Source organism: Mustela lutreola, chromosome 4 (genome assembly GCF_030435805.1).
Source record: "Mustela lutreola isolate mMusLut2 chromosome 4, mMusLut2.pri, whole genome shotgun sequence".
Lineage (NCBI taxonomy): Eukaryota > Metazoa > Chordata > Mammalia > Carnivora > Mustelidae > Mustela > Mustela lutreola.
In genome coordinates this window covers 144,069,920-144,096,372 of record NC_081293.1, presented here as the reverse complement: position 1 = coordinate 144,096,372, position 26,453 = coordinate 144,069,920, and the positions used below count along the sequence as shown (strand labels likewise).

Below are 26,453 nucleotides of genomic sequence, written 5' to 3'. Positions count from 1 at the left end.
GTAGCTTATAATCAAAAAAAGTATTCTGTTTATTTGGCCCCTGAAACTATTGAGTTTCAAGTTGAAAACTTAAGTTTCAAGTTCAAAACTTAAGGTTGCAACTTGCCTCCTTGCTGTATCTTTTGACATTTCAAGCATAGGGACAATTATTATGGAACCTGATGTATCAGTAGTATCAGAGTTTGTGAGTTCTCTAGGCTTTTCCTTTTATATATTGATATGAAATAGAAGTTTTGCTTAAAAATGTATTTAAACTTTTTTTTTTCCTACCCAGTGTAGTGACTATGACTTGGAATTTGGAACTGAGTGTTTGCAGTTGGCTCTAAAATATGGTCATGTTAATGCCAAACTTGTGGAAGGATCATCTGACCTCTGGAAGGTAAGGAAGTTGGCATTTTACTTTGGATTTTGGCTGTGTTTATATGTAATTCCCAAGATACATTCTATAAGCATAAACACTTTCCAGGTGCTTAAGAAAATAAAGAAATGTATAAAAATGCTTGGTTTCATACTGAACCAGTATTTTGAGGTATAAGGATACATATGTATGTATACTTTAAAGGTATTGAGAGTTTTACTGGGTTTCCTGAGAATCAAAGTATGTATCATTTCTATTTCTTGGTTTGCAGAAAATGTACTTTGAGATAATTTATTCAAACAGATTCCATTTTAGCTGATAAGATGGTTTTATTCATTTTTTTTTCTTTTCTCTCTCTATATTCTTATATTCAGTTTCGTTAAATTCCATTGGATTGAGGATGCAAATCAGCTTTTCACAGTAGCAAGCTTTCCTTCCAGGCCCTGAGGAGGTGGTAGCTCCAACTTAAGTGGGTTCAGGAAATATCTGCAGAGTCCTGACTTAGTGGGGTGGGTGACTGGACCCACTTGGTAGCCCCAGTAAGGTGTTAGGCTCTTGAATGTAAGAAGGATTGACTCTTGATGACAAACTTTTTTGTTTTCGAGGGAATGAAGTGATTGTAGCACTATCCTACTAAAATGTCCAGTGGACGCTGGAGTGTTTCACAGTGTGGCTTTCCTTTGTTCAGGAGGTAGAAATGTGTTGAACAGTATATTCTGAAATAGGGTAGGATATTTTTATTTTTTGAAGTATTGCTGCTTTTGAAGTAAGGAGTGAAATCTTTATAATGCTTCCACCTAAATCTGATAAGTTAAGATTCATCCTAACTCTAAGATGATACGAGTCCAAAAACATATTTCCTCATTGACTTAAAAACAAAACAGAAAACCCTATAATTTTATTAGGTATTCGATACAGTAACATGATGGTCCTTGCTGTATGCTAAGATTGTCTCGTATATACTTAAAATGGTCTGAAATTGTAAAATACTGGTATGCCTGGATTATTGCCTGGTAGAGAAGATTCATGCAGTATTATTATTCTTTTAAGGGTAACCAAATGTCTTCATCCCAGCAGGCAAACATTTTATTCATTTTGTGTTTCCTTTTTTGTCTATGGTTCAGATGATAGTAAACATATTGTAAGGACTACAGTGTTTACCAATTAGGTGTTTTGTTACAGATCCTGGCTTGCATCTCTGTACAGCCCCTTCTGACTGTGTGCTAGACTTACTTAGCAGACAACAGGAGAGGGAAGTGGAAACTCTCAGACAAGTTTTATTGCTACTTACATGTTCATTTAATACTCCATGGCCTCATTTTTGATGTCTTAAGGGTGTGTGTGGTGATCTATTTCTGTGAGTGTTCAGAGCCTTTTTGAAATTTGTCAAGCCCCCTGAGATGTGCAGATGAGAGGAAAGTAACACATTGCTCTTGAAATTTTCCACTTGTTCCTCACAAATTTGAATTTTGTTTTGGATTTTTTTTTTTTTTTTTTTGAAATCTTCCTCTTTCACTGCTTTCTCCAACAACACAGTATTACTTCTCACTTCTTGGTGCTCTGCTTCCCTTTCATGGGCACCAACTGTCTGTGCTCTAAGGCAAGGGATTGGCTTTCCCAGGGCGTCTCCTCCTCACTCTGGTAAGTCATTTCATCACGCCGTTGTGGGCTGGACAGTGTCCCCTTTGAAGGAATGTTCAAGTTCTAACTCTGGCACTTGGGAATGAGGCCTTATTTGAAAAGTGTCTTTACAGATCTGATCAAGTTCAGTTGAGGTCATATTGACATGGAGTAGGCCGTGAATTCAGCATGTAAGAAATGCATGAGGAGGACAGAGAGAAAGGGAGAATACCAGTGACAATAGAGGCAGGGAATACAGTGCTGTTTCTAGAAGCAAGGGAAAGCCAAACATGGCTGGCAAGCATGGCAAAGTAGGAAGAGGCCAGGAAAAGTTCTTTTACATACAAAGCCCTGCAGATCCCTGCTTTGAGACTTCTAGTCTCTACTAGTGTGAGAGAACAAACCACCCAATTTGTAGTCCTTCCTTACAGGAGCCCTAGGAAATTAGTAAACACTCCCCACACTTAGGCCCCTGAGGGATCATCATTCTAGTTTCACTTTAGGGTGGGTAGGGTGGGGTGGGGTGAGGTGTAAAGAAGCCTTATTCTTTACAATGTGTGCATAATGGGATCTTGCATTCTAGGAGGGCAGGTAATGCAATGGATTGGGGAAAAAGTCTTTCAAATGGCAGATAGGAGGTCTTTTTTTTGATACCTTATTTTTTCTGACAATTGAGGTGAAATTATTTTCAGTTCAAGTACTGTAGTTTTAGGGTCCCTGTTTCCTCTTTCTGCCTCCTTTCTTCCCCCACCCCCTTTTCTTCTTAGCTATTGGTATAGCTCTGAACCTTCTTCAGGACCCTGTATGAATTGTCTTCAGTATAGGCTTCTCATTTACTTTGTGGCCTTGGCGTTTTGTAGGATAAACTTACTCAGTTTCTGTTTAAACCAAAGCAATGGAATCTACACTAGAAAGTAGTGTTCAAATTCTATACTAATGCGAAAGTGCTACCATTTTTTAAAAATTGAGATCTGAAAAAAGATTTAGTACAATGCGGCTAAAACCAGTACTGGATTCAGGTCGCTGAGCCAACGACCTGGCTCATGACGCATAAATATTGAAATGGTAAAAAAATGCGTTTCGGGAGACATTTTACTACCATAAAAAGTAAGATAAGGAAGGATTCTGAAACACAGATCCACGATACCTTCCCTTACCCCTTAGAAGTCAGGGAGTTAGCCCACACAGTGGTGTGAGGAAAGACGAGAATGTCTCATGCCAATCTCAAATAGGACTATTTGAATTGCCACCAGAAATCCTGGGAAGGTTATTTAGTATTTTACATACTCTTTTGTAGAAGTAAGTGCAAGAAGTAAATGTTCACAGTTATGTCACATCTCTTGCAATGGCTCCTTTGGTGTCTGGAGGGAACCTTAACGGCTTTAAATCACCATGCAGAGTAGAGGACATCCCCCACTCCCCATGACAAAGACTACCCAATCAGGACTGATTTCTGGGATAGGAATTGGCTCTCGTGCTTTTCCTGAGGGGTGGTGCCTTGCCAGACATTAGTGAACATACTGTTATTTGACAAAATTTCATCCAGTGGGCATAAAAACTTCCATTCCTGTCATTTATAATTGTACTATATTTTTGCCCCAATATTCTTACATACTTGCCCACTTTCTACACTATACAGAATTGAATAAGCCTTTTGTTTCTAAATGTTACAACTATCCTTAAGGCATAAAAGATTTATAGCCAGGTATTGAAAAAATTAAACTGTGTTCATTGTCTGAAAATACTTGTTTAGGAAGAGTTTCTGAAGTGTTTCAGTCATCACATGTTATTGAAATAACTGACTTTTCAGGAATCCTTTTGATGGGAACTTTTTTTTTCTTTTTTTTTTTTAAGATCCAAGTGTCATGGCATCCTTGTTTAAAAACAAAAACAGGGACGCTTGGGTGGCTAAATCAGTTAAGTGTCTGCCCTCTGCTCAAGTCATGATCTCAGGGTCTTGGGATGGAGCCCTACATCAGGCTCCCTGCTTGGCTGGAAGTCTGCCTCTCCCTCTCCCTCTGGCTGCCACTCCTCCTGCTTGTGCTTGCTTGTGGGCATGTGCTCTCACTCTCTGACAAATAAATAAATAGAATTAAAAAATAAAAATAAAAAAAAAAAAACCAAATAGTCTCACTTCTTTTAAATCTCAAAAATACAGTGTGGTAACATTATTTCTTTTTAGAGATTTTTCATCCAGTCTAGAGGAAAGAAATATTTTCTAGATAGACCTAATGGATGAAATGGAAATAAATAAAATAGATACTTTCCCAAATATAAATCTGTATCTAATAAACATGCTCTACTTTTTTAAAATTTAGGATTTTCTGACTTCTAATTATTGGAGCTACATACTCATTTGCTTACAAGTTAAAAAACAGGAAAGATGGGGACTAAGTGTTGTGCAATTCGTGTAATGTGGTAGCCAACAGAACGAGGCTCTGAAAAGTCTGAAGTTACTATATTGTCACCACAGAGTGACCCAGGTAGGTGGGATAGTGTCCTCTGAAACCCACCTTGAGGCAGCTGAGGGAGGCCTGGCCTCAGAGACAGAAAACTCGCTCTGGCCCCGAGTTCCAAGTCTCTCTTGTATTGAATACACTTTTCTTTTAGTTACACACTTGACTCAGATGAAATACTGCAGAGAAGCACAAAGAGACAAAAAGTGAGTTTAACTAGGAGACAGGAAGATGGGGACCCTGAGCCCTGGTCTTTCTGTGGCTCCTGAGCCTGTACTGAGCAATGTGACTCAAGTGAATCCGAGGATTGAGGGCTTTCTTCTGTCACTAAAGGGTTGATTTTTTTTAAGTAACTAATTTTCATAATGTATTGCGCAAGGTCCAAGGAAAACTACAGATCATACTGACAGAAGGAAATCAACTTCCTTTGAAAATTAAAAAAATAAGGAAAGGGCAACCCATATTACTGTAAAATTTTGACAGAAAAAGTGGCAACTCCTCAGTTCAGAATTGCAACATTTTCCAGTACTGTTCCCTTTGAAGTGCATTAACTGTTTCAATTAGGAAAAAAAAATAAAGCTATTTTTAAACATTGTACTTCACCAGCTTGTGAGAAACATTTTATACTTCATTTTTGTTAAATCCATGTTTGGTGAGAGGTGGAGTTGAAGTATTAAATAAGGCTCTATGTAGAAGATATTAGTAAGCAATAAAAAAAACTTTAATATAATATATGTATAGTAGGTATCTACAGCCTACAAGAAAAAGTAGACAAAAGAAAATTTAGGATGATTTCCTGTTTATACAGTTAATAATTTTTTAATAATAGTGGAGAAAGTATCTTTAGGTGATGTAAGTATGTATCTTAAGTAAGATTGATTGCAATGCAAAACTGTTAAGTCTTGCAGGAATACTAGAAAAGAAAGTTTAGGATTTGAGACCAATTTTTCTTTAACTTAAAAAAATTCATCATTAAGATATCTTTGGGAAAAAAAGGAGAAGGAACTTTCACAGTTCCTCCATATTGTGATTTTGAATGCAGTTTTATTCCTCATAGCAGAAGGAACACAAAATGAATAACGGTAATTAGGCCTCTTCCTATTTCAGTTTTGAGTTTACCTTATACAGCAGAAAATATTTTTTAAAAGATTTTTATTTATTTATTTGACAGAGATCGCAAGTAGGCAGAAAGAGAGAGGAGGAAGCAGGCTCCCCGCTGAGCTGAGAGCCCGATGCGGGGCTCAATCCCAGAGCCCTGGGATCATGACCTGAGCTGAAGGCAGAGGCTTAACCCACTGAGCCACCCAGGTGCCCAGCAGAAAATTTTTAAAGAAAAACACTGTTTTCTTATTTGAATTACAAATACTGAAGCCTGATTTCAGTGATCTAGTTAACTTTGGGTTTCAAGAAAACTTAACCTGATAGAATTTTTATAAGATAATTTTTCTACCAAAATATTGTTTCCACAGATTAAGGAATTTTGTTTATTCTTTTCATTGCTCTATTCTCAAAAATTAGAACAGGACCTAGAACAGAGTAGTTATTTGATAAATTTGATTGAATGAATGAATGAGATCAGTAGATTGTTTAATTGGGTGAAATACATAGCATGGACCTTTAAATGTCTGTTTTTCTACTTTCTATCCAAGTACTGGAATTACACTGTGGATCAGTAACTATAGTACCAGTTTTGGTTCTCATGTGCTTGTTTTGTCAATAATATAACAAAATCATACGTGACTTCAATAGATTAACTGAAGGCTACTGCAGTTTTCTACCTAACTTGTCAAATTTTTTTCAAATTTTTGAGTGCAGGGTGGGGAGGGGTGGGGGGGGAGAGAGAGAGAGAGAGAGAGTTAGTCTCAAGCAGACTCTGTGCTGAGGGCAGAGCCCGTTGGGGGTATGGGCGGGGGGGCGACTTGATGTCATGATTCTGATATGAGGACCTTAGCTCAAACCAAGAGACGCTTAACTGACTGAGCCACCTAGGTGCCCCAGTTTTCTGTGTTACATGTTAGCTGTTACTTAAATTGTAGACTATAGGGTAATGTTTTCCACCAGGATTTATCGGCCAGGGGACTCTAGTTTGGGTAGAAGTTCCCTGAGCAACCTGAACCGAACAAAGTTTTTGTATGAGACTAGTTACGAGATAATCTGAAGGGAAAAAGTGTACATGAATTATAGGCACAGAAATGTCCTCAGTTGGTAAGTACTTTCCAAAGTGGATTTTTAGACCACTTACATCATAGTAGTGTAGTATCTTCTAGGTTTTCCAGTTCTGACATAAGAACTAATACTGCATTGCCAAAAACCTGACATATTCTGTGCTTGAGCTCATGGGATATGTTCTGGGAAATCTCTGCCCTAGGACTACGGCAGGTTACAGTTAGAAGAAGGATGTACCTTCTACATCCTTCACGAAAGATGATGATTGCTCTTATGTACATGAAGGCACACTTTAGTCTCTGTCAGATGCACATATTAATAAAAAACATGAAGGATGAACCTTATCTACATAAAGATACCTATCTCCTTCAATTCAGAATAAAGTCCCTCTTGATATGAATTAATCTTTGAGAATTATCTCATTTCAACTAAAAATGCGATTTAGTGATTTTTGTTATACATACTTTTTCTTCCTTCCTTACAATATACACCTTGACTATTAAACAGTAATAACCAGTAGTGCTAGTACTCTTATTTAAACACTACCACATTATCTTTGAAATAATACTTATATTAATAATATTTTGGTAACCACTGCCACATAATATCTCAGTTTAAAGATCCAAAAACCAATATTCAGCAATTTGCAGAAATTGAATGTATTTTTCTGAACTTGCTAATATTATAATTTAGAAATTATCTGTACTACATGTTTATAGTTTCTCCAAAATAAATCATTTCCTTTGGGGCATAATTTTATTGCTCTCACATTCCTTCCTGCTCTGTTAAATCTAATGAGGTTTGTTTGTCCTTTAGGTGACCTACAAACGAGATCTGTATGCAGCTGAATCGATTATTAAGGGTATGTTTGGCCTTGTGACTGTCAGTTCCTGTGTTTCAAAAATGTAAGCCTGTTCAGAATTTCTCATGACATTTTAAATCCCAGAATTCTCAGAAGTATAAATGCCTGTAGGCCACAGAGGTCTGTGATTTGTTTTTTTGGAAAATAATTACATTTTATGTTTCCTGCTTGCGAAATATCATTTAGTTATGTCATATTAGTTTTAATTTTTTAAAGGAAATACTTAATTTATGAAAAGTATGGGACATTGACACTATTAGAAATAAAAAATGATTTTAATAAATTTAAGATACTTATTTTTACTAAGAGGCCAGGTTGTCCCCTTCCCCCTCCTTCCCATAATACCACCCTATCAATATGTGATGTAACATCTTTCATATGAAAGTATTTTTTCCCCCAAATACAGAAATAAGACTAGATGATATGTTAAATTCCTTTTCAATCTTGACAATGACTGCAGTTTTGTTTTGCAGTTTGAATACTGCATATGTAATAACCCCTTAATCCATCTCTAGGCCTCACAGCAACACAGAGGTAGTTTATGTAATAATCAACAAGTATTTGTCGTTGTGCTTAACACTGTACGGGGAATGTAATCATGATGCACAGGGGGCATAGATTCTCTACCTTTGCAGCCTTCGTCTTTTCAGCCAGGGTTTCTGAACCCCAATACTCTTGGTATGTTAGTCCAGGTAATTCTTTGTTTTAGAGACTGTTTCGTCCATTGTAGGTTATCGAGCAGCGTGCCTGGCCTGTATTCACCAGATGCCAGAAGCGCTCTTTCCTCCCTCCTCCCCTCTGTTCTCCCTGATGTGACATCAGAAACGTGTCCTGACAGAAACACTGTTAAAACTTGTGGTCCTGGCACAAATGACAGCGTCAATCCTGAAGCAAGTGTGGGGGCTTCACAATCTGATACTGATACCCTCAAAATAGATGAAGGATAGCTCTGTGTGCTCAGGTTTTGACTGAGAGGTGAACTTGGCATTCAGACTTGGAAGTTGGAAAAAATGCTGACTCTGAACTCTGAGTGCATCAATTTGTTAAGGAGGTTTTCCCCCAGATTTTGAATAATCAATTGGCTTCATATTTTCAGAGCTGAAATCTTTATGCTGGTCATGACATTGTATATTTGTGGCCTATCCTCAAGGTTTTTGTCCTTCAAGAATATTGTATTGCAAACCATTAATGTACCATAATTTATACATTCGTGTATCTATGTATGTAAACAGATCATCTAAGGCTATAAATCAAAATGTTGACATGTATTTACACATCAGCCAGGCATTGTATAAACATGACTGTGGAGAGGCTGGTTAAAACTATGATGTGGTTGGTTATGTTCTCAGCAGAAGCAAATAGAAAATGTCTTTGGTTTCCACATACAGTCATACCTTTGTTACCTAAGTACAATGGACTTGACCTACTTTGTGAGTTGTTGGTCAGTGCCCCTACTAACAATTAGGCACATGATATTTGCCTACAATTTATCAGAGCAGGCTTTTTAGAACATAAAAACCTACACTTTAATTGTACTTAAAATGACTGTAGTTTTGGAAATTGTATACGGAGAGAAACTGTTTTTCTTCTGTAATGTGTTTCAGTGTGCTGTTTTTAAGTATTTAAAAAGTGTTCTTTTATTCTTGGGGAAAGTAATCTGACTGGATATGAATGACTGATCAATTATTTCCAAAAATTTCCTCATGCTCTAGGATTTGCATATCTAATAACTTTCCAGGAGACTGTGATGTTGCTCATATACTTGGAGGGCCACTCCTCTGGGACCTTCCCACTCTCACTGTGTGTCTCTGAATCAGCAACATGGTGATGACCTGAGAATCTGAATGCAGGATGTTTGGCCCCACCATATAAAGTCAGAATATGCATATTCTGATATGCATATTATCAGTTATCAGAGTTAGAGCAAAAACTCTGGCTGAGTAGTTTGCATGATAAATTTTGGAAATATTCCTCTAGGCTGCTCTTCAGTCTTTCACGGATCATTTCTTTTTACATAATATTTTTATTGCATTTAGATATCTAACTGTGCTTTATCAGCTCCAAATGCTTGTTTGCTTACCTGGGATTGCTACCTCCCTCTGTGATTTGCACTAATGCTATCTCAGATGGGAGAATCAACACTAGGCATAGACAAATGAACACCCTTGGATTTTTTAAAAATACAATTACAAAATAAAATACATATAGTAGATTGTCTGAGCTAGGTATTCACCACTTTGCCTGTTCCTACTAAATGTTCAAAGTATTTTTCTAGGCACTACTACAACGCAGTATTTATTGGGTACTTACTTTGTGTCAGACATTGTTTGAAGCATGTTACATGTATCAGCTCATGCTTCTTCAAGTACTTAATGATGTAGGTTATGTTACCGTGTCCATATGATAGGATAATCGGCGGTTCTAAGCAATTACTGCTATATGAAGGATAGAAAATACATTCTTAACTCCAAGTTTCTGTCTTTGGTAGTTTATCTCTTTATCGCTATTACTTCTTTTTTTCCTTAAGCAGAGATTTTCAGATTGCCTTCTCTGAAATCTTTGAGCTATGTATGTTTTGAAATTTGGGATATTTATATTTTCACAAGTTAACGCAGTACATAACATGTTAAGTCACATCAATAGTTGGATTAAGGACCGTGCAACATAAGAAAACTTATAATGCATGAACGTTTACATTCAGGACAGGAATAAAGACTATAGAGCCTCTAGCCCAAGTTCAAGTCTGATTTTACCACCAAATTTTTATATGAAAATAACTACTAAATTTTCTATTTAAAGACAGTTCTTGGATTTTAGTATTGCTCATAACTCAGTATAAGCCTCTTTTAGACTGATTCAGTGAAGGTGAGAGGATATCTTGTTTTTTCTCTTTCTTTTGTTGTCTATAGTGTTTAACACTGGGTTTAATTGAATATTGTAGGGTACAGCTACATTTTTTTCCCTTAGACTAAAAAAAATTTAAATTATGGGGATAGGTGGCTCTTTTCTCCCACCACACCACTTGACCTACTCCTAAGAGATGCAAATTGTGACCTAGCGTATCTGTCGCTATTATTATATATCTATTATATAATAGATATAATATATAGATGTATATATATCTATATATATCTATATATAATATCTATTAATATAATATTATCTATTATATTAATAGATATATTATATATCTATATATAATAGATATAATATATCTATTTATGTATCTATTTTTCAAAGATGATATAAATTAGGTGTAAATACTTTTGTCAAAGTTCAAAATCAGGATTTGGAGTACATGCCTTCCGTGCCAACTGTTTTAAATAGGTTACTGTCATCTTTTTACTATAATGTTGTAACAGATGTAATACTACTCCCATTTTGAAGCTGGATAAACCATGGTTTAGATGCATTATTTTTCTCTTGATCATACAGTAAGAGTAAGATGCACAATTTAGGCCCACGTCTATTTTGTCTTTAAGCCTGACCTTACTCTAGGGCACGGCCACTTGGCACCTCTGAGTCATAAGCTACTCAAGCTGGCTGCTGTGCTGGATACTAGATTGGTTAGTGCTGTTTTGGTCAATACAGCCAATGGCTTGTAGAATTCAGCCTACCCAGCTCTGATTCTGTTGCCTTACAACTGTCTGTACAGCTGGCCCAATGAGGAGTGAGCACACAGTTGTGACTGGATGTATTTTCTTACACTGCTATGCTAAGCACACGGTATAATCTTCTAGAGAATGTGAGAAAAACATAATACTGACACAGCAGATTTCCAGACATGCCTAAAGATCAGTAAAAATTAAAACTCAAAATCATAGATTCAGAATGACTGGTTGGTTGAGTTTTCTTCTTTGTTAATTTTGATAGTTGAAGGCTTATGTGGCCATAGCAGTCTTCGTTTTCCAGGATGAAGCTTTTTTTAATCTGGTGATCTGAGTGGTTAGTATTCTGTGTCCTTCCTGAGCTGCTTTTCACTTGAATGCCAATTATTTGTGGGTCAACAAATTACATTCTCATGAAAGTATTTTCTCGTTTAGATATTTTAAGGCTCTACAAAGCATTTCCTTGATAAATGTCATGTCTTGCAGGTGCATTTTGTTCTCCCAAATTTACTTGTCACTGGAACTGCATGTATGTTTGGATGAATCTTAGCGTTTGTTTAAGTCCATATCTTTTGTTCGGTATGGGAATTTTGATGTAACTAACTTTAGGCAGGCTTTTGACTAAAATCTCTACATTGTGGTATCCAGCAAGTGTCAAAATCTGCCTTCTATTTTTGTGTTTGTAGATAAGTCTTATTTTGAAGCTTAATTTATTTTAGTATATTTATATGGATTTCCATCTATAGTGAAGTATTTGATAATAGGAAATGTATATATAAGGTAGTCTTGTATTCATACAGTTGTCTGTATTGGAAAAGGTACAGTTAATCATAAATTTACTATGAGGTAAAACAAAGCATTTTTTAAAAGTTTTTATTTAAATTCCATTTAACTTACTGTGTAGTATTAGATTCAGGTGTACAATATAGTGATTCATCATTTCCATATATTATCTGGTGCTCATCACAAGTGTGCTTAATTCCCATCACCTATTTCACCCATTCCTCCATCCAGCTCCCCTCTGGTAACCACAGTTCTCTATAATTAAAAGTCTGTTTCTTGGTTTGTTTGCCTTTTTCTGCCTTTGTTCATTTGTTTTGGTTCTTAAATTTCACATATGAGTGAAATCATATGGTATTTGTCTTTCTCTGTCTTATTTCAATAGTATTATGCTCTCTAGCTCTATCTATGCTCTGTAAATGGCAAGAGTTCATTCTTTTTTATGGCTGAATAACATTCTATTGTATATATACCACATCTCTATGTATTCATCAATGGATGGACACTAGGGCTTTTTCCATAGTTTGGCTATTATAGATAATGCTGCTGTAAACATAGGTGTGCATATATCTTTTTGGATTAATGTTTTTGGACTCTTTGTGTAAATACCCAGTAGTACCATTGCTGAATCATAGGGTAGTTCAATTTATAACTTTTGAAAAATCTCCATAACTGTTCTCCAGAGTGGCTGTACCAGTTTGCATTCCCACCAACAGGGCAAGGGGGGACGGTCTCTTTTTTTCATATCCTTGCTGACACTTGTTGTTTCTTGTGTTCTTGATTTTAGCCATTCTGACAGATCTGAGGTAATAACTTATTATGACTTTGATTTGCATTTCCCTCATGATGAGTGATATTGAGCACTTTTTTCACGTGTCTGTTGGCTGGCCATCTAGATGTCTTTCTTGGAGAACTGCATGTTCATATCTTTTGCCTATTTTTTAATTGGATTATATATTTTGTGGGTGTTTAATAATTTCTTAATATATTTTGCCTACTAACTCTTGAACAGATATGTCATTTGCAAATACCTTCTTCCATTTCATAGATTGACTTTTAGTTTGGTAGATTATTTCTTCGCTGTGTAGAAGTTTTTTATCTTGATGAAGTCCCAGTAGTTTATTTTTGCTTTTGTTTCTCTCCCCTCAGGAGAATATGCCCAGAAAAATGTTGCGACAGCTAATGTCAAAGGTTAGTGCCTATGTCCTATTCTAGGATTTTTATGGTTTCAGATCTCATATTTATGTCTATGATCCATTTTGAATTTATTTTTGTGTACAGTGTAAGAAAGTGGTCCAATTTCATTCTTTTGCATGTTGCTGTCCAGTTTTCCCAACATGATTTTTTGAAGAGACTGTCTTTTCCTCATTGAATAAGTCTTTTCTACTTTGCCAAAGATTAATTGACCATGTACTCATGGGTTTATTTCTAGGTGTCCTGTTTGTTGATGTGTGTGTCTCTTTTTTGTGCCACTACCATGCTGCTTTGATGACTACAACTTTGTCATATAACCTAAGGTTTGGAATTATGATCTTTGCTTTTCTTTTTCAAGGTTGCTTTGGCTATTTGGGGATCTTTGTGGTTCCATACACGTTTTAGGATTGTTTGTTCCAGCTCTGTAAAAATTGCTGTTGGTATTTTGATCAGGATTGCATTAAATATGTAGATGGCTGTGAATAATGTAGACATTTTAATAGTATTTGCTCTTCCAACCCATTAACATAGAATATCATTCCACTTGTTTGTGTTATCTTGAATTTCTTTTATCAGTGTTTTATAGAGTATAGGTCTTTGACCTCTTTGGTTAGGTTTATTCCTAGGTGTCTTACTATGTTGGGTGGAATTACAAATTGGATTTTTAAAAAAAATTTTCTTTCTGCTGCTTCATTATTGGTGTATAGAAATGCAGCAGAGTTTTGTACATGGATTTTGTATCCTGCAACTTTACTGAATTCATTTATTAGTTCTAGCAGTTTTTTGGTGTTTTTGGAGTTTTCCTATATATAGTACTATGTCATCTGCAAATTGTGATGTTTTACTTCTTCCTTACCAATTTGGATTCCTTTTATTTCTTTTTGTTGTCTGATTTTTGTGGTTAGGACTTTCGGTACTATGTTGAATAAAAACAGTGTGAGTGGACATCCTTGTCTTATTCCCCATGTTAGGGGGAAAGCTCAATGTTTTACCATTAAGGATGATATTGGCTGTGGATTTTTCATAAATGGCTTTATTATGTTGAGTTATGTTTCCTGTAAGCATTTTTTAGGTTTTTTTTTTTTTTTATCATAAGTGGTGTAGTTTGTCAAATGCTTTTTCTGAATCTTTTGAAATGATCATAAGGTTCTTATCCTTTCTTTTACTGATGTGATGTATCACACTGATTTGTGAATATTTAACCACCTTTGCAACACAGTAGTAAATCCCACTTAATCATGATGAATTATATTTTTAATGTATTGCTGGATTCTTTGCTAGCATTTTGTTGAGGAATTTTGTTTCTATGTTCATCAAGGATATTGGCCTATAGTTCTTTTTTTAGTGGTTTCTTTATCTGTATTGGTATCAAGATAATGCTGGCCTCATGGAATTGAATTAGGATCTTTTCTATTTGAACAGTTTAAGAAGAGTAGGTATTAAATCTTCTCTAAATATTTAGTAGAATTTGCCTGTGAAGCCATCTGGTCCTGGACTTCTGTTTTTTGGGAGTTTGTTTTTTTTCCATACTGACTGAATTTCTATGCTGGTTTTCAGTCTGTTCAAATTTTCTGTCTTCCTTTTTCAGTTCTGGTAGTTTTATGTTTCTAGGAATTTATCCATTTCTTCTTTCTGGTTGTCCAATTTGTTGGCATATAGATTTTCATAATCTGTTATAATTGTTCAAATTTCTATGGTATTAGTTTTCTGCTCATTTGTGATATTATTTGAGTATTTTTTTTTCCAGATAAGACTGGCTAGAGTATTATCAATTGATTTTGTTGAAGAAACATCTCTTGGTTTTATTGATCTTTTTTTTTTTTTTTTTTTAGTTTCTATATCATTAATTTCTGCTCTGAACTTTATTATTTCCTTCCTTCTGTGGGTTTTAGATTTTGTTTGTTCTTCTTTTCCTAGTTTCTCTAGGTGGAAAGTTAAACTTTTTGAGATCGTTCTTGCTTCTTGAGGTGGGCCTGTATTGCAATATACTTCTCTCTCAGAACTGCTTCTGCTGCATCCCCAAGGTTTTGGAACATTGTGTTTTCATTTTCATTTGTTGCCATATACTTTCTTTTTTTTTTTTTTTAAAGATTTTATTTATTTGACAGAGATCACAAGTAGGCAGAGAGGCAGGAAAAGAGAGGAGGAAGCAGGCTTCCCACTAAGCAGAGAGCCCGATGTGAGGCTTGTTCCCAGGACCCTGGGATCATGACCTGAGCTGAAGGCAGAGGCTTTAACCCACTGAGCCACCCAGGTGCCCCTGTTGCCATATACTTTTTAATTTTTTCTTTTATTTCCTGATTGAACCATTCATTGCTTAGTAGCATACTATTTAACCTCCATGTGTTAGTAGCTTTTCCAGATTTTTTCTTGTGATTAACTTCTAGTTTCCTAGTGTTGTGGTCAGAAAATATGAACGGTTTGACTTCAAGCTTCTTGAATTTGTTGAGACTTGTTTTGTGGCCCAATATGTGATCTATTCTGGACAATGTACCAGGAACACTTGAATGTGTATTCTGTTTCAGGATGCACTGTTCTGAATAAATCTTTTAGATCCATCTGTTCCATTGTGTCATTCAAAGCCATTGTTTCCTAGTTGAGTTTCTGTTTGGATGATCAATGGGGTGTTAAAGTCCCTTACTATTACTGAATTATTGACTAGTTCCTTTATGTTTGTTTTTAACTCTTATTGTTTTGGTGCTCCTAGGTTGGGTGCCTGAATATTTACAACTGTGTTGTCCTCTTGTTGGGTTATCTCCTTTTATTATTAGATAGTGTCCTTCTGTCTCTTGTTAAAGTCTTTGTTTTAAAGTCTATTCTGTCTGATACAGTGTTGTTACTCTGGCTTTCTTTTTACATCCATTTGCTTGATCGTTCTCCATCCCTCACTTTCAATCTGCAGGTGTCTTTAGGTCTAAAATGAGTCTCTTGTAGGCAGCATATAAATGGGTCTTTCTTTTTTTTTAAGATTTTATGTATTTATTTGACAGAGAGAGATCACAAATAGGCAGAGAGGCAGGCAGAGAGAGAGAGGAGGAAGCAGGCTCCCTGCTGAGCAGAGAGCCTGATGTGGGACTTGGTCCCAAGACCCTGAGATCATGACCTGAGCCAAAGGCAGCAGCTTAATCCACTGAGCCACCCAGGCGCCCGGGGTCTTGTTTTTTTAATCCATTCTGTTACTCTGTGTTTTGACTGGAGCATTTAGTCCATTTATATTCAAAGTAATTATTGATAGACATGTATTCATTTCTGATTCTTGTGTTATATGGTTGTTCCTGAAGATTTTCTCTGATCCTTTCTTGCTTGCTTTCATGTTATGTTGATTTTCTTTAATAATCTATTTGGATTTCTTTCTCTTGATATATGGTTACCATTAAATTTGTATATAACCTCTCCTGCATATAGCAGTCTATGTTAAGTTGATGGTTGCTTAAGTTTGAAGCCATTCTTTACTCCTTTCCTCCTGTTTTAAGTACATGTTGTCATGTTTTCCACTGTTTTATTTTGTGAGTTTCTTGACTGAGGTTTTTTAATTTAATTTTATTTTTTTTACAGAAATACTCATTTTTACTGTTTTGTGTTTCCTACCTTCAAACTGTCACTTGTGGTCTCTCCTTTTCCTTCAAGGAATTCCCTTTAATATTTGTTATAGGACTGGTATAGTGCTCCTGAACTCATTTAGTTGTGGTTTGTCTGGGAAACTCTTTATTTCTTTTTCTATTCTGAATGATAGCTTTGCTGTATAGAGTGTTCTTGGGTACATATTTTTCACATTCGGCACTTTGACTCTATCATACCACTCCCTTCTGGCTTGGGAAGTTTCTGCTGAAAAATTCTCTGGTAGACTTATGGCTTTTCCCTTCTATGTTACTGTTTTTGTCTTGCTGCTTTAAATTTTTTTATCTTTATATTTTGCCAATTTAATTGCATTATGTCTTGCTGTGGATCTGCTTTGTTGATTTTGTTGGGGTTATCTGTGTGTCCTGCATCTGGATATCTATTACCTTCCCCAGATGAAGTTTTCAGCTATTTCTTCAAATTTTATTTTTGCCCCCATTCTCTTTTTCTTCTTTGACTCTTGTAATACAGAGTAATATGGAGTTACTGTGTTCCCTAAGTCCATTCTCATGTTACATAGTTCTTTTCACTCTATTTTGTTCAGCTTGATTCGTTTCCATTACTCTGTCTTCTAGTTCATTAATTTGTTCTTTTCATGTAGTGAGTCCTTTATCTCTGCTATGTTATTCCTTATCTCTTTGTTAAGGGTCTCACTTGTGTTTTCCACTCTTTTTCTCAAGTCTAGTGAGAATCTGTATGATCATTGCTTTAAATACTCTATCCAGTGTGTGACATATTTATTTCACTTAGATTCTGGCTATGGCCTTATCTTATTTCATCTGGGATAAATTTTTCTGTCTTCTCATCTTATCTAAGTCTCTATGCCTATTTCTTTGTTTTAGGATGATCAGCTACAACTCCTGTTCTTGAGGATAATGGTGTTAGGAAGAAGATGTCCGGTAGTGCCCTTCTGTGCAGTATTTCCTGTTCCCCATAGCCTGGTGTTTCTATGAATGTTTCCAATATGTGCTGTGTGCACTCAGCTGTTTTGTCCTCTCTGCTTTATCCTTCAGGCCAGTTGTTTGCAGAGGCTTTACGTCTGCTGTGGACAGGGTTTGTTTCCGGAACTGTGGCTTTTTCTAAGTAGGGGTGCTCTGGTCTGCTTGTGGTGAGAACTGTTGTCACCAGTACTGGAACCTTGCAAGGCTCTGCAACGTTCCCAAGGGATTAGGCTGGCCTTCAGGGGGCAGGGCCCACTGTAATGGGATTGAGGCAAGTGAGACTGGAAAAGGTAGTTCTACTGAAGCCCAGGGGAGTTAGGGCTTGGTGTAAGCAAGTGAGGTATAGGTGCTGTGCTAGTTCCTATATGTGGCTTTGTGCTTATGCTGAGGGATGGGAGAGGGAGATGGTGCCTGCCAGTTCCTTTGTTCCAGGAAGGGTCTGTCACTGAACACTGCCTCTCTGGGAAGTGCTCTGAGATGAGCACCTTACTTCTCCACTGTGTGCCCTGGGTTCTCTTCAGATTGCTATTTCTAAACTGTCTACGTTCACGGATTGTTGGTTTTTGCCTTCTCTCTAAGAGCGGCTCAGTGCCCTCAGGGCTCTATCCCAGCCACACTGGCTGACCTTTAAAACTCCAGTCTTTAAGCTCTACTTGTTGCCAGAAGTCATGAAATGGGTCCCCTCTTGCTTTCCAAACCAATTGCTATGGCGATTCAAAGCAGCATTTTACTCCTACTTTTCCTGAAGTAAAGAGTTGGTTCTGGTCATTGTTCTTTATTATTTAACCCTTATAGGCTTCTGTAAGTGAAATTTAAAGCAAACTTTTCTAGAGAGTAGTGTGATTAATAATCTCAACAAGATACTGAAATTACAGGATAAGTTTATAAATAGCTACTTAACAAAGAGGACACACAGCTCGGTGAGCCCCCCTACCCCCAAGCCTCTTCTGCTTGCTCAGACGTACCCAAACCATTAAAATACTAACAGATGCCAGCAGTAACATATTTTATATAGATTTACATATGACATACAGTCCCAACCAAAACTTAATTTAACATGCTGACAGATCCTATCTTGGCGAAAGGAGCAGTATTTTTAAATTTTCATAGTACCCCCATGGAATTTTAAAATAAGAGATTACATTTATTTTCTACCATCATCCTTCAACCAGTCTTTTAATATATTTAATTTTGTGGCTAAAAGCTGTTTAAAAATTTTTTTATTCTCTCTGGATTATAATTGTACAAACCCAAGAAAGCTTTGTGCTATAAAAAAAGCCTCATGATGCCTCTTGTCATATGATGGTTTATGTAAACATGGGAAAACAGTGAAAACAAAATACTTTAATTTTTCAATGACTTTAGTTAATAGTAGTTAAAAATAGTTAATATTCACATAAAAATGTTTCCTATTTGTTAAATTAATGGACTTTGATTTCTCAAATACAACATCTGTTGATTCAGAAACTTAGAATATTTTCTGAAAATAGTTTTTTTTTTTCAACATCATGGATAGAAAAGTAATTCTTTTATTATTAAGCATTTTTGAACAGGTAAATTATGAATCCCCATATGGCTGCCTTTGTTTGTTTGTAGAAAAGCATTTGAATCATTTTGTGCTTATACATTGAAAGTAGCTGAATGTACTTATAAATTGGCTCTAACTGAAAGAAATAAAATAAAATCACATGTGAATAAAATAGATTCAGTGTTAATGAGAACTAGGAAGACTCAGAACTAGGAAGACTCATTGTGATATTATGTGTTTTATGCATATGAAGAAACTAATGCCTTATTATTTTTGTGATTCATATTTACACTTAATATCGTGGTAGTTTAAGTGCAATATATTTTTAATCTTCTTAATCAAATTGAAAGAATGAGAAACTTTAAATCAGGTTTTCTCCATCTGTAACTGGACAGTGTTCTGCATCTGTGGTATGTCTTCATCAGGTTTTTCTTGTTAAATATCCAGTGATGGCACCATTTATGTCATTAACCATGCTTTTTGAACAATGCAGTGTGACAGCTAAGATTTACGTAGAAACTATAATTTTTGATGTATCTGGCTTTTGACTGTGATTCTTTATTTTCCACATTTTCACATTAATACCATAACTTCTTTGTACATAAGTTTTTGTTCTTCACTGTCTTGAAAGTAATACTGTGAGTGTATCTTACGTGAATCTGTAAGAACATTTGCGTCAAGCTTTAATTAGTTAGAACAGGAAGGTTGCAATATAATTTAATAGCAGTTTGGTTTCCTTGGAATCTTACTGTAAAAAAATGTAAATTAGAAAGTTAAATATTTGGGTGAAGATTAGAGAAAGTAGAGTGCACTTTAGTTTTATAATTTCTTTTATTTGTCACTAGTGAGATGTTAATTAAAACATAGGGATGTTAATTTGTCATATTCAAAAACTTCTAAGGTCACAGTGAGTTACTAAGCAACTAGCTAAATAAGACTTGATAAGACAAAAGCCAGCCAATTATACTTGACTCTGATGGAGGTAGAATTTAAAACAACAAAAACTCCAAACAAGATGTTTATGCTTAAAGAACGATACACTTTGTAAATATACTGGTGAGTGATTAGGCTTTAAAAATTGTATTTCCTTTAAGTTAATTTCTTTTAACTCAGAATATATACTTTGGAAAACAATATATATATTGCATCATTTACTTGGAAAATAGTAGTATGTTATATGTAAAAACATGTTCAAGAGATGAGGTGTCACGTTAATGCTCCTTACTTGTAGTTGTAAGGTAGGAAACTTAATCCTGATTTCAGTGACTCATTTAAAAATGTGGTGAAGATCTGATCTAACAAATCTTGAAAAAAAAAATCTCCCTGTGTATCATTACCATTGCCCTTCATTTGAAATATGTATAATCAACAGTAGAGATAACTTCTCTGAAGACCATTTTAACCTTTTAAAGTGGGTATGTGTGATGTCTTTTACAAGTCTCTCTGTATCATCCCTGTTGTCCACTTGTCCTGTAGATATGGCTTGTTGGTTTTTTTCCTTTATTGGCCATATGCTGCCTCCCTCTCTATTCTAAAAGTTTCCTCTTTTAAGATGTTTAGGGAAATCTGAGGCCTTTTCCTATCTATTAAAATGAGACATGGACCTCAGGGCTCAGCAGTTGTGATTCTATTTAATACTATTTTACAGTCTTTGCTGTGAGAGAGAAAATATACTCAGATTGGCTGTTGACTGAAGGAATTAAAAAGTGAATGGCAGATGACTGTCATTTTGAATGGTTTAGGACTAGAAATATCTTTTGGATGTGAATGATGTTGGATTTTATACAGTTGTTTATTTATCTAAGAATACTAAAATTTTGGCTTAAGAGGTCTGTGTAGTGAATAATGAGCCTTGATGAAGTCGTGGTTTTAAGATCTAAGAAAACAATGCTGACCTGGATTTTTTGGCCACTTGGTGGTGGAACTAACTGGTATTTAGATTTGCCTCTACTCGGCGATATTTGAAACCTTGTAAAACACACCATCCAGACCACTCTTGAACTATTACTGATTATTATTTTTTTAATAGATTTTTATTTATTAGAGGGCTGGGGGAGGAGCAGAGAGAGAGGGAGAGGGACAAGCAGACTCTACACTGAGCGCAGAGTTCGACGTGGTGTTTGATCCCAGGACCCTGAGATCATGACCTGAGTGGAAACTCATGACTGAGCCATCCAGGTGTGCTGAGTCCTTACTGATTATTCATTGTAGGCATATTTCTAGGTATTCCTTGGTCCTCTTAGTGTGTCTATGAGTCTTTCATGTGATACAGAGAAGGGTGCACATGTTAGAAAATTTTAATATTACTGTTTTTCTGAAATTCAATGGGAAGACTCCAAATTTACATGTATTTTCTAATAGTTGGAGGAGACCCATATAGTTCATGTACACTAACAGGTCCAATGTTCAAGGACAATAAGAGGAACCTTAAAAGATGAGTATATTACATTATTATTTTTTAAAAGATTTTATTTATGTATTTGTCAACAAGAAAGAGCACAAGTAGGGTAAGGGATGGAGGGAGAGGGAGAAGCAGGCTCCCCCCTGAGCAGGGAACTCTCTGTGGGACTCAATACCAGGACCTGAGCTGAAAGCAGACACTTAAGTGACTGAGCCACACTGGCATCCCACATTATTAGTTTGACCTTATTCATAATCTTCTTTATATGGCATCTCCTACTTCCTATAAAGGACTTTGGAATAATACTGGAATTAAATATTTTTGACATATTGTAAATGAATATATTTTTCCAGACCACATACCCATGAGTATATTATATACTAGTTTTTAGACTCATTTATAAACTTAAAAATTTATACATGATAGCTCCCGTTTCATATAAAAGACTTTAGAATAACACTAGAATTAAACATTTTTTGACAACATGTTGTACGTGAAAATATTTTGCTAAATCATGTATCCTAACAAAAGGTGGTTAAGTTTTAGATTACAAAGCATATTAAACCAGGGAATTAAAAGTCCTGAAGAAATTCCATTGTACTTATGACTTCAGTGAAGCTTGAGAGAATTTCAGGAGTTTGTCGGATGAATCTGGTGATCTATTGAAAACATGGACATTCTGGCTATCATGCTAGGAGTCCTTTCCTGCACTTTCCAGGGTAGATGGAGTACTGATAATGTTTCTGCCTCTCTGCTACTATCAACTCTGTGAAGAGCAAAGAAATTAACAGAGGCAGAGGACCATTTTCTGTTGAAAGGAAGAACTTCCATGTCTTTTCTCACTTTAATTTGGAACCAGTAGAACATAGTTGTACCATACGAAAGTCTAGCACAAAATGACAACTGACCTTGTGAGAAGTTGTCCCCTATTTTATATATCTTCATGTGTTTCAGTAAATGCTTAATTGGTTTTGAGATTTGAGAATTTTGTCTCTCCAGTACATTGTGAACCACTGAGGCAGCTGACTTCTAAGTAAAATTCTATGTCTTGAAGCATCTGAATTAGGGTTCTGTTGTTAATAAATATGCAAATGAGACTGTGGGTTTGATTTTTTTTTTTTTAAGATTTTATTTATTTATTTGACAGAGAAAGATAATAAGTAGCCAGAGAGGCAGGCAGAGAGAGAAAGAGAAGCAGGCTCACCGATGAGCAAAGAGCCTGATGTGGGGCTCGATCCCAAGACCCTGAGATCATGACCCGAGCCGAAGGCAGCAGCTTAACCCGCTGAGCCACCCAGGTGCCCCTGTGGGTTTGATTTTGAAATGTTTACATGGTCTCTTCTATAGTGGTGTAGCGTGGATAATATTGTTCTGTTCTGTTAGATAAGCAGCCATTGACAGTAGTGTAATCTTTTGTGACTGGGTAGGCATGTAATGAGCACTTCATTTCTACCATGTTTCAGTGACTCTGAGGTATAGTTGATTGCAAGCAATATTTTTATATTAAGGGGTAAAGATAAATGATATCAATAAAACTAGGGTAGAAAGTTTTATGATTTAGAAGCTTTATTTTTTCATTTTAAAGAGAGCGTGTGCATGGGGGTGTGGAGCAGAGGGAGAGAGTAACTTTAGCAGACTCTTTCCGAGTGCATAGCCCAATGTGGGGCTCAATCACATGACCCTGAGATCATGAACTGAGCTGAAACTGAGATAGACACTTAACCAAGTGCACCATCCAGGTGCCTCTAAAAGTTTAGAAACTTTCATAAAAAATCAATTGAGTTCTATATTACGGCATAGAATTTTATTATAATTGTTCTTGTGTAAAAAGACATAGGATTCTGGTTCTGGGTAAGGTGGAACAAGAATACCCTTATTCTCCCACTGAATGAACATGAGCAGAGTAAATAGAATAGGTATTTAGGTATTTGAGGTTATAAATAAAGTAATAGCAGGTAGAACAGTGAATAATACCCAACTTTCCAGTACTGTGTAATGATCAGTGAATATTATCATTTTGTTCCTCTGCTATATCCTGACTTGGATCCAGTGTGGCCCAAAGCTACCAAGTGAGCATTGGAGTAGGCAGAGCTCCAAGAGAAGCCCCCTGACTCTGGCTACATAGGCAAGAAGGGATCTCCTAATGTTCCAATAGTGAAGATTACCTCCCCACCCCCTCCTCTAATGATTATCTCCCCAAGCAAACCTGTGGCTGTAGTGGCACTGACAGTGGCAACAATGGATGCCCAGAGATTTATAAAATTCTGAGAGAAGTGACATTGTTCTAGCATCAGGATTGCTGTGGCTTGAAGAGGTGGGGTGAACACTGTTGCTGTTCTTGCTGTCTTTCTTTTGCTTAACTTCGCTTCTCTGTATAGTCGTGGGAGGTGTGCAAAGTGGGATAAAGTCCCAGCTCTCTGGTAGAAGTGCTGAAAAGGGGTACACTAGAGAGATGGAGTGTACAGGAGAGACTTATGCAAGAGAATATTACCTAGATATTCAGGATATAATCCAAGATGAGTGGGAATACAAAGAACTATGAAAATAGAAACTTAAATTGGGAGAGAACCATTTAGAAGCTCATGCTGAGATGACACCAATGTTGGGAATTACCTGGCAAATATTTTAAAGTCCTGATTATAAAGATGGTGCAAATAAGGGGAAATTCTCTTGAAAGAAAGGCATAGAAAATCTAAAGAAAAGCCAAATAGAAATTCTAGAACTGAAAAATACATCAACCAAAGTGAAAAACTTACCAAATGGCTTAATAACAGAATAGAGATATCAGAGAAAGTTCTAGAAAAGGTAACATAGATCATTGGAAAATTTTCAGTCTGAGCTACAGAAGCCAGAGGTTGGGGGGAAAGAGAATAGTGCTCCAATGTCATGCATTGCTGGTGGTAAGGTAAAATGGTACAGCCAAGCTGGAATGCTGTTTGAGAGTTCTTAAAGAGAAAAGTGTACATTTACCATATGAGCCAGAATCCTTTTCCAGTGCATTTACCCTAGAGAAAGGAAACCTTACACCCACATAGAAAACTATGAATGTTTTATGGCAGTTCTGTTCATAATCTTCAAAAGTATTTAGCAGTCAAAATGTTCTCCTTTGGATGAATTGATAAAATGTGGTACATCCGTATAATGGAGTACAACTCAGAAATGATACAAACTGTCAATATGTCAAATAATTTAAATCTCAGAGTAATTCTACCCAGTGCTGGATGATATTCTCAAAAGGTTACATTTTGAGTGATTCCATGTGCAATAGTCTGAAAGAGAATGAACTATAGAAACAACAAAAATCAGAGTGTGCCCACCTTGTAGCGGGGTGAATACAGAGATGACATGAGGGATTGAACAGCTTGGTATGCTGATGTGGTGGTTACACAAATTCATAATGTGTTAAACTTAGGGAAATGACACAGAGGTAATTGTAGTGCATACCCATGAAGAGAAAGTTAGAGATCAGTATATCTTCATTTGGCCCTGAAGGGTAGCATTTCTAAGATGTTATTTAAATTTCAGGAAGTTACACAGCGGAAACATGGGGCTTTTAATTAATGAAATAAAGTAAGTGTTGGAAGTTTGCCAGGTACTAAATTAAAAGCAATGAAGAAAAGACTATATTTTCCCCTACTATAATGTCATTTTTCATTAAAACCTCTTAGGCCTTAGCATTTGGAAGAGAAAGATTTGCTAGAAACTGCAGAGAATCTTGTTTATTCCATGAATGTATGAGACTACCATTTGACATATGTGGCTCCAGTTAAAAAAGTGGGAAAACTCCTGAATTTGGAAATTACTTATTTTGCTTATAGGTTCTATCAGCATGTGGAATGTTTGAGGTTTTCATTCTAGACCAGAGTGCCTGGTTTGAATCTTGACTCTTCAGTTTGTTAGCTGAATATAATCCCAGGCAAACCATTTAAATCTTTACCTGTAAGGAGCACATGATAATTCTGCCTGCATCGTAAGATTTTGGTTAGAATGTACATTTATTATAACATTTTACATAATATTTGTGAATTACCCAGTGAGAAATCATCCAGTGTTTGGCTGAGTTACTCTGGTGCTCAATTTTTCTTACTGAAAGGGTGCTAATATCATTTATTTATTAGTAACAGCACTTTTATGAACTAGAATTTAAAGGACTCTGTGGTAAGTTGAATTTGTAATGCTTAGCACCCTGTGAATAAAAATAATGTTCTTGTTATCGATACTTTTAGCTTTTTACTTAATTTACTATTTTTTAAAATTATTCTTATTTTATTATTATTATTTTTTTTAAGTAGACTCCACACCCACCAGGGGACTTGAGTACAACTCCCTGCATCAAAGGTCAGATGCTCTACTGACTAAGCCAGCTAGGCACCCATCGCCTTCCTCTTAATTTAAATGTTTAAAAGTTTACCTATTGTTTTAACAGTTTGTTAGGTATCGTTATGTGATATACTGAAGACCTTTATCTTGTCCCTTGATCTTATAGAAAGATACTTCCTGAATGAGTAAAACTATAGACAAAAGGACTGGTGTGTTTACATAAATATTTTTCTACTTCTGTTTTTTAAAACGTTTTGCTGTCAAACCACAGACAACAAAAATCCAAGCCAGATCTGTAGCTTAAAGAGTAATGTGCTTATCTGTGTAGTATCACACAGATCATGAATAAAACTTTGCCACTCATACCAGAGGCTTTTTCTTTCAATTTTATCCAGTTAAAACCTGTTCCCTCTTCAAAAGTAGTAGCTATCAAGATTTTACAGCAATTTTGTTACTTCTTCCGAGCTTTATCACTCAGATTTACATTTCTAGACACTATAGTTTTGGTGTGTGTGTGTCTGTGTGTGCGTGTTTCAAAGACCTGGTAAGTCTCACTTACTCTACAGTTTCCCCATCCTTTTATTCCTTTTATTTTGCTTAT

General features: G+C 36.0%; 1 protein-coding gene across 1 annotated transcript in view; it reads left to right on the top strand.

The window, feature by feature from the left end:
- CRPPA (CDP-L-ribitol pyrophosphorylase A) overlaps positions 1–26,453 on the top strand; it is a 311,086-nt gene that overhangs the window by 103,788 nt on the left and 180,845 nt on the right. The window contains exons 4-5 of the mRNA XM_059171274.1: positions 275–379; positions 7,417–7,462. Of these exons, the coding sequence (XP_059027257.1) occupies positions 275–379; positions 7,417–7,462 (151 nt within the window). The remainder of the gene's footprint in view (positions 1–274; positions 380–7,416; positions 7,463–26,453) is intronic.